General features: G+C 36.0%; 2 protein-coding genes across 2 annotated transcripts; one reads left to right on the plus strand and one right to left on the minus strand.

Annotated features, from left to right (window-relative positions):
* Nucleotides 1–2242: 2242 nt before the first annotated feature.
* Nucleotides 2243–3826, minus strand: LOC124169300 (putative SERF-like protein). Its single transcript, XM_046547870.1, has 3 exons — nt 3643–3826; nt 2803–2926; nt 2243–2722 (listed from the first exon to the last, which is right to left on the minus strand). Exons 1-3 carry the CDS (start codon nt 3647–3649, stop codon nt 2656–2658), a joined length of 198 nt encoding a protein of 65 aa, XP_046403826.1. The 5' UTR covers nt 3650–3826; the 3' UTR covers nt 2243–2655.
* A 999-nt stretch (nt 3827–4825) lies between these two features.
* LOC124169519 (activated RNA polymerase II transcriptional coactivator p15) lies at nt 4826–8802 on the plus strand. The gene is made up of 4 exons (XM_046548152.1): nt 4826–4961; nt 5106–5186; nt 8243–8423; nt 8533–8802. The coding sequence occupies exons 2-4, from the start codon at nt 5118–5120 to the stop codon at nt 8610–8612; spliced, it is 330 nt and encodes a 109-aa protein (XP_046404108.1). The 5' UTR covers nt 4826–4961; nt 5106–5117; the 3' UTR covers nt 8613–8802.
* Nucleotides 8803–13710: the final 4908 nt, after the last annotated feature.

A 13710-nucleotide genomic window follows, 5' to 3' on the forward strand; every position in this document is an offset into this window, starting at 1 on the left:
CGGTCTTTTTTTTCAAGGCAGTTTTTCTGTGACCATTTCTAATGTTATATTAATAACTATTTGCCATTACGCCCAATTGTTGTAAATTTTTCCTTGCATGTTCAGTAATAGTTAACCTGCAGTGTTTAATGAAGAAATGTTTGAAACAACGTATTTTGTTTTAGTTATAAGCTTTTATTTAACAGTGTTCCATTTTTGGAACACAAGGCAAATCCACTACTATTATGCGTGCATTCAGGCGCAACGAAATATTCACTTTAATTTTAAATAAAGTCAGCAATTAAATGTGGAATAATTAATAATCTTCCCGGTTTATTGCTGCGCGCTTCTGCTCATCTCATTCATGGTTCTTCTGACGAAAACTTTTACCTTTTTCTGATACCGGATGGTGATACTACTGAAAATGGCGGTGCATCGGCTTCTGCTTCGCCTCAACCTCTTCTTGCTCAAAGAATAAAGGTAACCAAAGTTGTGCGCAAATGGAAGAAAGCCGATCTGACTGCCCAGACAGTAAAAGTTAGAGTATCAGAAGAACAAATCACGAAAATGAAAACCCCTATAGAATATTTAGAACTCTTTCTGGATATTGAAGTGAAGCTTGAACTGACGGTCGATGTTTTTTTGGAATAATTTTCCTGAGTGGTTACGTCTCTGTTCCGAGACGACGAGGAAGGAGTTCCACTGCTATTACTCGATATTGGTATGTTTAAACAATGAAACACTTTAAAACTGAAATAATATAGAGAAGCAACTGCGTCCATAGTAATTTGAAAGGGCATAGGTCTGAATGTGGCCACCTTCCTTGAGTTGTGTGATATATGATATTATCCATGTATCTTTACTCCAAAATTAGCTTTGCAAAAAGATTCAAGAATTTTCTTCTTTGCAAGCCAAACTCACATACAGTATATGCACATACTTTCACTGATACCCTATCAGGAGAACCATACTGAAATAGAATGATAGGCGCCTTCATGTTGACCATATCTTACAATTAGCTTGGATAAATTGTACAATGATAGGCATGATTCTTGCATTTATCTCTGTTTAAATACAGGAACTTCAAGTGATATTCACCCTCCTTGTCAATGAATACTTACTTCTCCTAATAACCAAGATTTTGAAAAGATATTATGCAAGCATTAAGACTTTGCAGGATAATTTGGGTTGGATTATAGTTTCAGCATAAAAATGTACAACCCAATGTGTGCTCTCACAAGAGCTCCCTCAAAAAGAATGGTTCAAATTTGGATACATGGGATCCACTAAGGACAGTGACCAAAGCCTACTCTACTTTTCCACAAAACTTTAAGTGAGGTTAACATAATGTAACCTTTGACAAATCTCCCTCTTATGAGCAGATCGGTATTCCACAGAAGCCCTGACCATGTGATTAGCATGGAGGCACAACACTGATTCACAAACATTAGCGTGCCATTTTACCACAGAGCACAAATCACAGACAATCAAACACTAAATCCTCATCGACAGGAATGGTGTTTCCTATGTGAGACTGGTATCACATTAAAATGAACAGTAATTAACACTAAAACTGGAGCACTCAACTTTGCTTTCAACAAATCCAAATTGTGCAATAAATCTTCAGTAATCATGTTTTCAAGGCACCACGTCATTAGAAAAAAACTCAATATCATAAACAATAACAGCAGGAAATAGAATGTATCAATTAATTGATTTCAACGAACAGACATAAATTGAAATATTAGAATTAACAATTAATTTACCCTTAATGAACATTTCTCCTAAATATATTTACAGATTGAATCACTTAGGAGGCGTTGTGTCAATCACGAATAACTGTCCTCTTAAATAACCATATCAGTATTACTTGTGTCAAAAACTATTACCTCGGGTTAAATTCATGTGTAGCGACCATTAAGTTGGGATACAAATCTGCATCATATTCAAATAAGTACACTCGCCTAAATGCACAACAAATATTGTTTCCATGAATATCACAAAAAGCCAAAAATGTAATTCTACATTTGCAGGAAGCAACAAGGTTGACCCTGCAATTTTATCCTAATTGCACGATAAATAAACTTCACCACAAAATTTACTAAGGAATGTAATTAAAATCATTTTCCATTCAAAATTAGTATAAAAATATTTTTACTAAGTAACTGCTGGCTTCACATACGAGGATTTAAAATAAAACTTATACATGAACCAAAACATCTTATTCTCACTCAGTTTGACAGCTCAAAAACAACTCTAAAAATACATTAACTGATATATTTTATTACACCTTCAAATGTTACACTTTTATCATTTAAGTCCATCATACAAACCATGAAATAAACATGATTCTCAATAATGACTTTGAAAAGACAACTAATTTAAAAGAATTCTGAGCAATATATTCAATCACCATGTTTATTAACAGAAGTAGCTTGAACTTAAATGTCTACAAAATTCGTAATTCAAATCAGAGCATTGATTTTCTGTTGTCTCACAATGGAAAGAAATCATCCTAAATGACAATCGCCAGTAAAAAAATGAGGTTATATTGTAAGGAAAGCTGATTTCAGCAACTGTTTGTTCCACAACACGCACAAAGAGGTTCAATTCATTCCACTGTGTTGAATAAAACTTTTAAAAGGCCGACTGGTAGATTGCCGAATTATTGTTTTACTAACTTGCAGAAGTTTCTTCCTTCTCCAGGGCTTTTTTCTGCTTCTCCCTCATCAGATCGGCGTCCCTGGAAGTTATTTAGAGTAAACATGATGATTCTCCATAAATAGAATAAAATCTCAGGACTGAATAATGCCATTAAAATACCTTTGCTTACGCTGTTCCAGTGTCATGCCTTTATTGGACGACTTATCATTTGATCCCTTTTTGCGGTTCATCTCCTGCTGCTTTTTCTGGTTCTTAACACGAGCAAGTTCCCGTTGATTACCACCTACACCAAAGAAACCATTGTTCACACAGCTTTCCAAAATCTATATTATGGGAAAATATTTGAAAGAGTCAACCAATTGGCTTTCACATGCAGTTATTTATAACCTTGAGTGCGAAAACATGGCCTACTTCAACAAACGGGATACGCATAACAATTTGCTCCATAACATAACGCGGAAGCAGATATAATGCGAATAAATGAAGAAACCACTAAGAAATAAAAAACCTAAACTGAAAACCACTTCAACATGCAAAAGCAGGGAGAGTTAAAATTCCTGTGAGATTAAACCTTGAGTACCTCACGCATGAACACAAAACGTAAATTTAATCGATAAACATTAGTAGAAATAAAGCAACTGGATAAATGAAACAACACAGTTAATTAAGAACAGTAGGCAGAAACGAATTTGACATTAAGGACACAATAAGCGAGATGTAATGGCTACAACCCACATATTCGCGAGATGTCGCCTTGTGAAACGAAGAAACGGTAAGTGAGATAGCCAAGCCAGACCAAAAAGGAAAACTGATTAATGTGTGCCAAAATTGTATTTTTACACCGATGTAAAATAATAAGCACAAGAGGATGGCGAAATTTCAAATGAACTAAAAACGGTACAGTTCTTCATCCCAAATCACTGTCAACACGAACTGGAACGTACGCGTCACTGTACCACTGAAACGATGCATAAAATGTAATAAATACAAATTCCTTACGTGTCATTTTGAATTTCCTGCAGATAGTCAGGGGAGAGTGATCCGACTCTCAAGTTAATGAGGACTCCAGCAATATTTGGACGAGTTTTAGCAACAATCTCGTGAAGAAAACCCCCTCCTTAGATCACTGGGATCTTCCACAGCTGAAATGATGGCGCTGATGGCGAAGTGAGGAAGTAACATAAAATATTGAAATTGACTATAACACAATAATGTTTAATCACTTTATATATTTTACGAATAAAAATAAATAATAAGCTAAATATCCTCTAAAAGGATACGCTTCGGTCATTATTATTGCATGCGAATTATACATAAATAGTTCTTAAGAAATCCACGAAAAGCAGCACCTGCTGGAAAACATCCTCCTAGATTCATCGGATTCATCCTACGATATCAACAACGTTAGCGACAACTGGTGGTGTTAATTGAAGTGTACGAGGGCGAAGGATGATCTCTTTGACGCGCTTCCATCGCCCTCCGCGTTTTCATGCCGCGGGCATGGAAGAAAGAGAAAATGCAAACTGATGGCATTTTTTTCAAGTAGAAGGGAAGCCTATCACCAGGGCCGGATTTACCGCAGTGCAAAATAGCTAAATGCATAAAAGTTAAACTTTTTCATGTAGTTTACTCCAAGCTCTTTTTCTTTAATTGAATTGTCTATGTTTTCTCCGCGTCAAAATCCAAGCATAAACTTATGCTGTCACCCATATATGTGTTCATTACTTTTTCCGAGCCTTACCTCATGCGAGTGGCTATATATATATATGCCTTATCATAAAAATCGGGGAGGAGGGGCGCTCAATGGAGAGGTGCTAATAGCGTAACTTTGGGTAAATCCGGCCCTGCCTGTCACGCTATCCCGTCATAATAAAATCTGCGTGTAATATGCCGATTTTTGTTCATTAAAAATCAATGCCCTCAATATTTATATGAGGAACCTCAAGAAATGGAATATTTTTAATTTAGTTTCGGAATGCACGACTTACCATCACTTAAAATCAGTATATCTGTACTACGAGAATATCACCATAATATTCAATGAGTAACAAATTTACAACTGATGTCAGCCCGAATGAAGACCGAAAGAGACGTTCGCAGGATGTAAAGTGTATTTTGAAAATTGAAAAATCGCGCTCCTAGAACAGAGTCCTCTACAAGTGTAAATATGCACTTATGCGGAGTTCAACTCAAAGAGCTTACCCCTTGGGCGACGGTTACTTGACGAAGCCGCTCGAATTGATCTTTCGATTGGATTTTATTGGCATTCGAGATATTCGAGGAATAGTCCCGCCAGAAATTTCGTCGCCTTTGAAAATGTAAGCATTTTATTTTATGACGCCGCATCCAAAATCATTGACTCATTTAACTTCTATTTTATTATTCGTGCATTAAGTGTCAATTCTCAGAGTAGACATTACTGTAATTTTTCGTTGTTAAACTTTAATATTTTTGTACCATAGCAAACGAAGAAAATGCCGAAGAATAAGGATAAGAAGAAAGTGTCAGAATCGGAGTCTTCCGATAGTGATTCGTCTGTAGAAGTGAGTTTGTTTTCTCGTAGTAATTTCTTTGTTGCGTTTTCTAGTTATAGTGAACATAAAATTTGCCGGGCACCATGTGCTTCGGCAGGTGCTGATGGCGGCTTAGATGAAGCCATTGGAAACTAATGACGATCGTATATATATTTCTCTTGAGCATAGAAACGTCCATAAAGTATTGTGCATTATGTGTCGTTGATTGAATGCTACTGTAATTGTCGGGCTGCGCTGGAAGCTACAGCGTGGTCTTCGCGGCTGTATGTGTTATCAGCTGTCGAAACCTATGTAAACATTAAGCATTGGCTCTATCTCAACGTCCTTACCTGCACGGATTGATTTCGAATGTAGAGATAGTTATTCCGCTACCGCCGCTTGAGCATCTTTTATTTCTACTCGAGACTTCATCCCTCTATTTTCCGAATCGCATTCGAGTTCAATCGTGTAGGATTATTGAATATTTGTGTAAGTTAAAATATGGTGCTCGTAATAGCTTTCGGCATATGTCCCCAGTCATTTTTTGTGAGGTAGGTGGGATTCTTATCGGTAAGATTGAACGCGATGTTTGGATTAGGCTGTGAGTTAAATAACCCAGACTCCATTTAAATAACCGGTGATTCCCAGGTGAAACTTTATGGGCGTACGTAATATTATTCATGAAGATATGTTTAGGGGTCTAGAGATTCTATAAATATGCATAATGTTTTATGTAGCTTACGACAGTTAGTACGTATTAAACCTATGGGAAGGTTATAATTTGTGTACGTTCGTATAGTTTTATTAAGAAGCATATAGATAAATCGAGATTTCAATGAATGTTCAATCAACTTATTGGGCGTTCAAAATGCTCAGCTTGACATGAACGCGTAGCCTTGTATATTTATTACGTTTTCCAAATATCCAGTGAACTTTTTACTCATAAATGGACTTCGATAATATGTTTATCATACTCTCACCTGACCATTAATGCATTAAAAAGTTGAATAAACTCAATTGTATATTAGTATATGATTATATGAGGCATATCAATTGCTATTGTTATCTGTGTTTAAAAGAATCTCGACAAAAACAATATTTTTATGTGCGTGCCTTCAACCTATAGGTACAATGGTCGGAGTGAAACAAGGTAACACTTATTGTGATTTAAGGAATGAAAATACCATCCTCAAGATTGTAATGAAAATTGAAAGTTCACCTACTACCTTATATGGGCTGTTGTGCTGTGTCCATTTGTGTCAGTACCCTGATCTACATGACACAAAACAAAAAATATCAAAAACTACCCTTTTTATCGTTTGTAATCAATGAAGCAATCTTAAATCCTTATTTATAGGATTCCTCGTATTTGTGCATTGTTACTAATGCAATAGGGTTGTTCACCATATTTTTTTATTTAAGAAATCGAAAGATTGTGCTTCAGAAGGAGCAATGACAATTATATTATGCTATTTTCTTCATTGTATATGTTTAGAGAAGGCTTTAAACAGTGACAAATTTTACGTTGCGCCAAAAAGCCCTACTTCCATCTTGAATTGATGTGTGACGTCACAAGCCTGTAGATGCCCTACTGCAGTGTTGTTTAAGTGGCTCAGCAGGGATATTCCACTTTTTTAAAGATCTCCAGCGTCTGCCGCCAGATCAGTGTTTAAAGAAAATCCAAATTTATCCTTTAATAAGAGTAATAATAAGTAAAATTACCCTTACTTGTACATATTTAATGCTCATCATATCACAAATAGCACTACAATGCACACATTTCACGAGCTGTCTTTTTGATACTTATAATCAGTATATTCCGATTCAATTGATTCAATGAAAAACTTGGCTCACAATAAATATAAATCATTATTAAGTAACACTAATAAAACATGACAATCGGTTTTCCAATCACTCTGCACACACTAAAAGAATTTTCACTCCTTGAAGTTCGAAAGGATTCCCCACACCTCACTTCCCACTCATCACTAACGACTTAGAATCAGTTTACGTTATTTCACATTGACATTGCGAAGACAATGAAATGAATAGGCTGAAACAAATTATTAAACTAGCTGAAGCACTTATTGTAACATCAAAAAACTTCAAATTTCACTTTCACTCTTACCGTAACCAAATTAGGACCAAAACAAAAACAAACAACATCGCAACAAAATTCGTGAAATGTAAACACTGGCGAATGCTCAAAATGAATTGGCAATAGGTAATAAAATCAAACAGAACTTAGAGGCGAACAAACGAATGAAAATTAATATGCATTCGATGTATCCCTGAAGTACAACTAGCTTAAACATGAAATATATCCCCTTCGCATTGGTTAGATACCTTAGATCGAAATGTATAGGGTTGATTGAACCAGCATGGAAGAAATAAATAATTTCGTCGAAGATGTAACTATCACAACTCACTTCACTTGTCGCTTCACTCTTTACTTCATCGTCTATATGCAATCATTCACTTAGGGGTACATTAAGGGCACAAATTGTGTTCACTTGCACTAGAGGCACAATGAAAGTTCACTGCGTGTAGTTTCCTAGCAAATGCAGCTATAAAAATTTCAATTCCTGTCAACGCTACATACGTCGCCTGCCTAACTTGAAGAATGGATTTTATGTCGCCTTGATCCATCCGGAAGTTTCATGCACAACATAGGCCATTTCAAAATAAGGAATAACCTTGGTTAATGTCCAGTCGGCATGCAGAGTGCTCAGCTTGGCCTCGAGGGTACAGGCCAAAGATTATGTACAGGCTTTCTACGTCATCACCTCTATTTCAAGATGGCGGACCGTTTTTGGCGGCGTTGAAATTGTTCGAATTTTGATTTGCTAATAATTCCACCATTACTTTTTCAACGCATCTGTAATTAATCCCAATCAAAATGAAATTAAATCAGAAGTGATATCCATTCGTTTTTTGAGACCGTTCTGATAGGCTTGAACAACCCTATGGTAGTTTCCTATAATGTTGTATGGAAGAAATTGGGCCAAATATCTAGTTGTCTTAAGTTACATGTAGAAGGTTTTATCTGGGGTAACCCAACCTTTTCTTCTCATTTGCCCCAACAGGAGAAACCTGCACCAAGTAAGAAAGCTAAAACTTCGAACCTTGAAAAGGATGAGAATGGCGATTACTCATGGCATTTGGAGAAGATGAAGTATGCCAAAGTGAGGACATTTCAGGGGAAAGTTTATGTTGATATAAGAGAATATTACCAAAGCGATGGGAAGATGAAGCCAGGAAAGAAAGGTGTTATTTTGATTATATTTTTTTTTAAGTTCTCATATTATATGAAATGTTGGATGTTGTTCAATTTGTCAACTTATAAATTACTGTAGTACATGTTTTTTCATTGTAGGTATCAGCCTCTCAGTGGATCAGTGGCGAAGAATCAAGGAGCTAATGCCTGAAATTGATGAAGCCATTAAGGAAATGTAATTTTTTTATGCTTTACGTTTGTTTGTGCTGTGTACTCTCATTGAGATTTCATTTTGCAAGATTTTTTGTGATGCGAACCAGATCTCCTTCTGTGTTTATGAGACTCTTGTTTCTATTTAGTGTGAACTGTGTTTAAGTAAGCAAAATACTGTACAATTTTGTCAAAGAAATAAATTTTTAATTAATAATATCTTATACATTTTGAATGAAGTTAGTAATGTTTGTATTGATGACTATTAATGGATAATATAAGATTGGAGATAAATGAACTACATTGGCCAAAATACATGTCGTGGCACAATTCTTTGGGGGTTTCAGTTAGTGTCTGTGTGAGATAAGTTAGAAATAATGTACAAGTGATGACATAGTGAGTTACTATATCAAAAATTTTATTTGACCCTCATGAAATAATGTAAGGCATAAGGGTGACAAAGCTAAAATTATTGCAATGGGGAAAAAATGATTTCATGAATTACCTACTAAGAATTAAAAGTTGAATGTTTGAAGAGTGATATCAAGGTAAGCTTAAATGAATCCTCAATAAGTAGGGTGCTAGAGGGCAGTGGTGCAGCGAGGGAGGGGGAGTCTTGGGGGATAACCCTCCCAGAGCTCGGACATTTTTTAAAGTTTAATCCATTTTAGTTATTGGATTAACATTACTTACAGAATAGTGTAAATATTAATAAAATATCCCACAGAAAGCAGTAAAACTTTACATATTGAACCATTTATGTTGAAAATTTTCTTAAGGAGTGCCCCTGCACCCCCCCCCCCCCCCCTACTTACCCTGGAAGGTTTTCCACACCTCCACTAGTTTTGCCTAAAACCGGACCCCCAGCAATAATTCTGTGCTGCGCCCCTTCTTGAGGGCTCTTTTGACTTTTGTGGTTTGACTCTTTTAGGGTGTGTTAGATCCCATTGAGATAACTGGTTCATGGGGAATAGTCGTGGTTCTAATTTTGTATTAGACAGTGGATTAAAATAATCATGCAAGAAATTATCATCTCTAGGCCAAGGGAATGAGAGGAATGTATGATCATGAAGAAAAATCAACATTCAATAGACTGAATCCGTGACTTATAATGTTCTTGAATGGCAGACTTGCACAGTGTGGACCATTCAAATAATCTCGTCCACGATCACCCTAACTCGGGTCATTTCAATTTATGTGACCTGTACTTCAGCGAGTTCTCACTTTCTCAAGAATCCGTGTTGTAGCCAGGATTATTGGCCAGGGGAACAGGCCAGTTGTCATGTTCAGCATTAAGTATATGTCACTTGGGAGGTTATAATGAGTACAATTGGCAAATGCTTGCAGATAAAGTTGTCTAGGTTGGGTGAAAATTCTCTGAACCCTTAACCGGTGACATGTGGTCTGAGAGACCGCTGCATTTCTAAAATTATGAATATGTATTCGAAATTGCTATTTCAAAAATATCTATAATCCTCGTGAATGTCATAATTTTGTGTAATAACCACATAGCACTCTTGAAATTAAACGTTCTCATTATTTATTTCTGAAAATTTGCAACCAAATTTTAGTAGCGGTCTGTGAGACCTCACGTCACTAAATTGGAAAAACCATTAAACGTAATGCTGGTAGAAATAATTCAAAAAGTTGTCAAAAAGAATTCCTAGTGATTTTTCAAGAACAATATTAATAAATAATTTGTAAGGAAGCATTTTTAGTAGCATAAGGTGGATAATTAAGCACTTAATTTAAAAAAGTACGATAGTAATAACAACTCAAGTGTTTTCGATATCAGTTTTTTGATCCTGGGTCAAACAACAATTTTTACTGAAAAAGTTGGTTCGTACTGGTAATGCATTATATTAAATATAAGTTTTATAATAGTTGAGAAAACAAAGAAAAATTAAACAAAACAGCAAAAATGCCGTTGCAATGTTTTCTGAATTTTTGTTTTATTGTGGTCCCCCAGACCGCACGTCACCGGTTAAGGGTTATGTTCGGCAGCACCCAACCTGCTACCGCCCTGTCCAGTATTTTTATCCAAGAAACTTGGGTCCTGTACTTGTCTTAAATACGGTCGGTTTTGTTTTTTAGTAGGGGTATTTATTTTACACCTTCACATGGGACATTTATTGAATAAGTCCTGCAATAGGTGTGCAATGATTTTGCAATCTGCTCAATTATTCCATTCATTTTATATGGTTGAGCTAGAATCGTACGATCATTTAGGTAAGTTTTCAGGGACCGAAAAAATGAGTTGGCAGACAGTAAGCCACTCACATTGTTATTCTGATGAATATTTCTTTAACATCACATATTTAGTCCTCAATGTTTATAATGCTTAAAGAAGTGAACTTAAAATAGGTAATCATTCTACCAATGGCATAGTCCAAAATTTTTTTTGTTAGCGAGGGGTAATGTATTTTGGTTGATACATTTATAAGGACTGCTGGACCTACTCCATGAACAAAACATCTGTTCTCTACAGCAAACAAAAATTAAGGAATGAGTGTACTAGTATATATTACTTTGGAGGGAATACTGGAGAGGATGCTTTGAACATGTTATAAGGGTCTTATGTAATTGATTTCCTGATACATTAGGAGTCATAAAAAAGATGAGTCTCTTTAAGATCTATCACCAATGAGAAGTTTTATTTCGCCAGGTTAACAAGCAAAGTTTAATAATTATTCACGAATATCTAACTGCCACTTAAATATATGGGCATATCAGACCTAAGACACGTCAATGCTGAGAGGTATTCCGTAACACCTAGGCCTTGTGGAAAGTAATGAAAATTTCATTCATATTCTACATCAATCTTCGCAAGTTCATTTCCTATCAGTTGATTTATATAAGATGAGTTCACATAAATAGAATCAAATCAGAAGCATGATGGCTTTTGAGGAAGAGGAGAAGGGTTATGCATAGGTATCACACTGGGTCAGTCAACTGATTTCTTAAAAAGCAGAATGTAAAATAATAAGGGGAAAGCTCGATCAGACTGATGGTATACATGGTAATCATGCCAAAAAAACTGTAATCCTCTCCCATTTCCTATCATTTTTAAGGAAGGGGATTAAATTCGAGCTATTTATAAAGATTAATTTACCCAAGAACATATGTACTGCCTATTTAGGCAGCATGCTATTTGGTAAATTCAAAACCAGTTTTTACATTTGCCAAAGAATTTTCAAATGCTTCCCCATGAGTTTAGAGGGTAACACATAAAATAGACTCATGCCTACAGAATTAATTTTATAACTTCTAACAGTATGCTTGCAATGGTATGATTTAACATGCACAAATGATACTGTATTCAAGGTACGTGGTGGGTGATTCTCTTCTAGACTCCCTTTCAAGGACATGCATCTTGGAAATCCCTCATAATACCAACTGCCTCTTTCCCAAAGATTTGGACTTAAACATAAATACAAATTACTTACGATGGTAGCATATCAAATATAAAATGTGAAGTCTTTATAAACTCTCGCAATGCTAGGGCAAACAAAGAGCAGTGGTTCAGGCAGTGGCGGCACGTGCGTATACGCATGTTAGCAAGTGCACACCCAAAGATGAATAAATTATAATAGAAAACTATTCCTTTGCAACGAGAAGGATAAAAGTACTGTCTGCATATGCAAGAAACATGAGCCTCCAAACGCTACAGCTATCTCCTTTTCGAATTCACCGTCTACAAGTGTGCGATCCCGTGGCATCATGCCGGGCACATTTTTGGTCTGTGCGATCGCTTGAGGGTGCTCTGGCGGGACGAGGTATGTGCTGTTCAAATGGGTGATGGGAGCAGACTCAAAACGATGCGATATTTTTGGTGACTGACTAGCAGGTAGTGTAGTGGTGTAGCCGCCACCTACACTACCTGCGCCCAGGATCCTAGTCCGTCTACAGAGCCATCTCTATGGCCGTTTTCTACACTACTTCCTCATAGGGTTTAAGGAAAAGAGAATGAATTTCAACTACCGTCACTTGTAAAGGTGTGTTGAGAATAATTATTTTCATGCATGCTAAAATTATTTCTGTTCATGCAATTTTAAGGGTAGAATGTACCAGTGATATGTTTTGCTTGCTATGTATTCTATTACGACGAAATATGATGCTCATGGATTAGGATTAACATAATATAATTAAATCATCCTATATATCTTCTCTAATGCACACCCTAGATAAATTACCACCAGCCGCCACTGGGTTCAGGAGACCAAACAAAACACAAAGTAAAAAAAGAATCAGCCTGATGATGTCACACAGCGATGAAACTGGTCGTTGGTAAAGTCCTACGTGAAATTTATAAGTTTTTTATTTAAAATGAAGAAATTTTGCCAAGTCACACCTCAAACCATCAATTTTAAAACACAAAGCATTCATGTGCATAGTTAATAGTTTGCTGAAGAAAAAGTGCTTGTCCCTCAAAGATTAGCGAGGAAGCAGGGATGCACTCTTAGTAAAACCGTTAACCTGGCATAAGTATGAAAGAATGTTTAAACATTGAAGGAATACATGGGCAATAATACAGTCTCAATTACATTTCATTTAATCGAACGTCATTCTATTCTGGTGAGCAGCATGAATTGCCACCAGTATGCCAAGGCAAGTAAACTGCAAGTAATCTTTTACTGGATTTAATACGATAAAGTAATGGTAAATGGAAGTTTGACATTGTCCAAAGGAATGATTCCAAAGAATAGAGAGAAAGCCAAATTTCTAGTGCAGACTGTTATCAGCAACATTTATTTTGTGGAAAATATTTTCCCTCATACTATTCAAATTAATCATAATATTCTAGTGACAATTGGAAATGGATCACTTGCCTAATTTCCAAGTCATCCAGTACTTGTTATTTTGGGCTTTTATTAAAATAATACATGAATAATTCAACAGAAGCCATTCATTTTAAGGCATGTCCATAATCTTGGGCATAAGAATTTATTATTCCAGTTGGAGGTAGAAATGTGGGTAAAATCGCAATTCAAGCCATTGGTCTTTTAGACGGTTTCACGCAAAAACACCCTACTGCAAGTTCTGACACTAGCTTCATGAACCTTGTCCAGGAAAAATATTAATGATCTCGGCTATGAGAACCCTGTCCCAAAATCAATTATCAAAAGA

The sequence above is a fragment of the Ischnura elegans genome, chromosome 12 (assembly GCF_921293095.1).
Source record: "Ischnura elegans chromosome 12, ioIscEleg1.1, whole genome shotgun sequence".
Taxonomy (NCBI): Eukaryota; Metazoa; Arthropoda; class Insecta; order Odonata; family Coenagrionidae; genus Ischnura; species Ischnura elegans.

Bases quoted from the DNA above. Each gene is read 5' to 3' on its own strand.
- LOC124169300 (XM_046547870.1), bottom strand. The intron at 2,723-2,802 runs GTATTTTAATGG...AATAACTTCCAG, and splicing joins CTGGAACAGCGTAAGCAAAG to GGACGCCGATCTGATGAGGG.
- LOC124169519 (XM_046548152.1), top strand. From the start codon at position 5,118: ATGCCGAAGAATAAGGATAAGAAGAAAGTGTCAGAATCGGAGTCTTCC. The intron at 5,187-8,242 runs GTGAGTTTGTTT...TTGCCCCAACAG, and splicing joins ATAGTGATTCGTCTGTAGAA to GAGAAACCTGCACCAAGTAA. The intron at 8,424-8,532 runs GTGTTATTTTGA...TTTTCATTGTAG, and splicing joins GATGAAGCCAGGAAAGAAAG to GTATCAGCCTCTCAGTGGAT.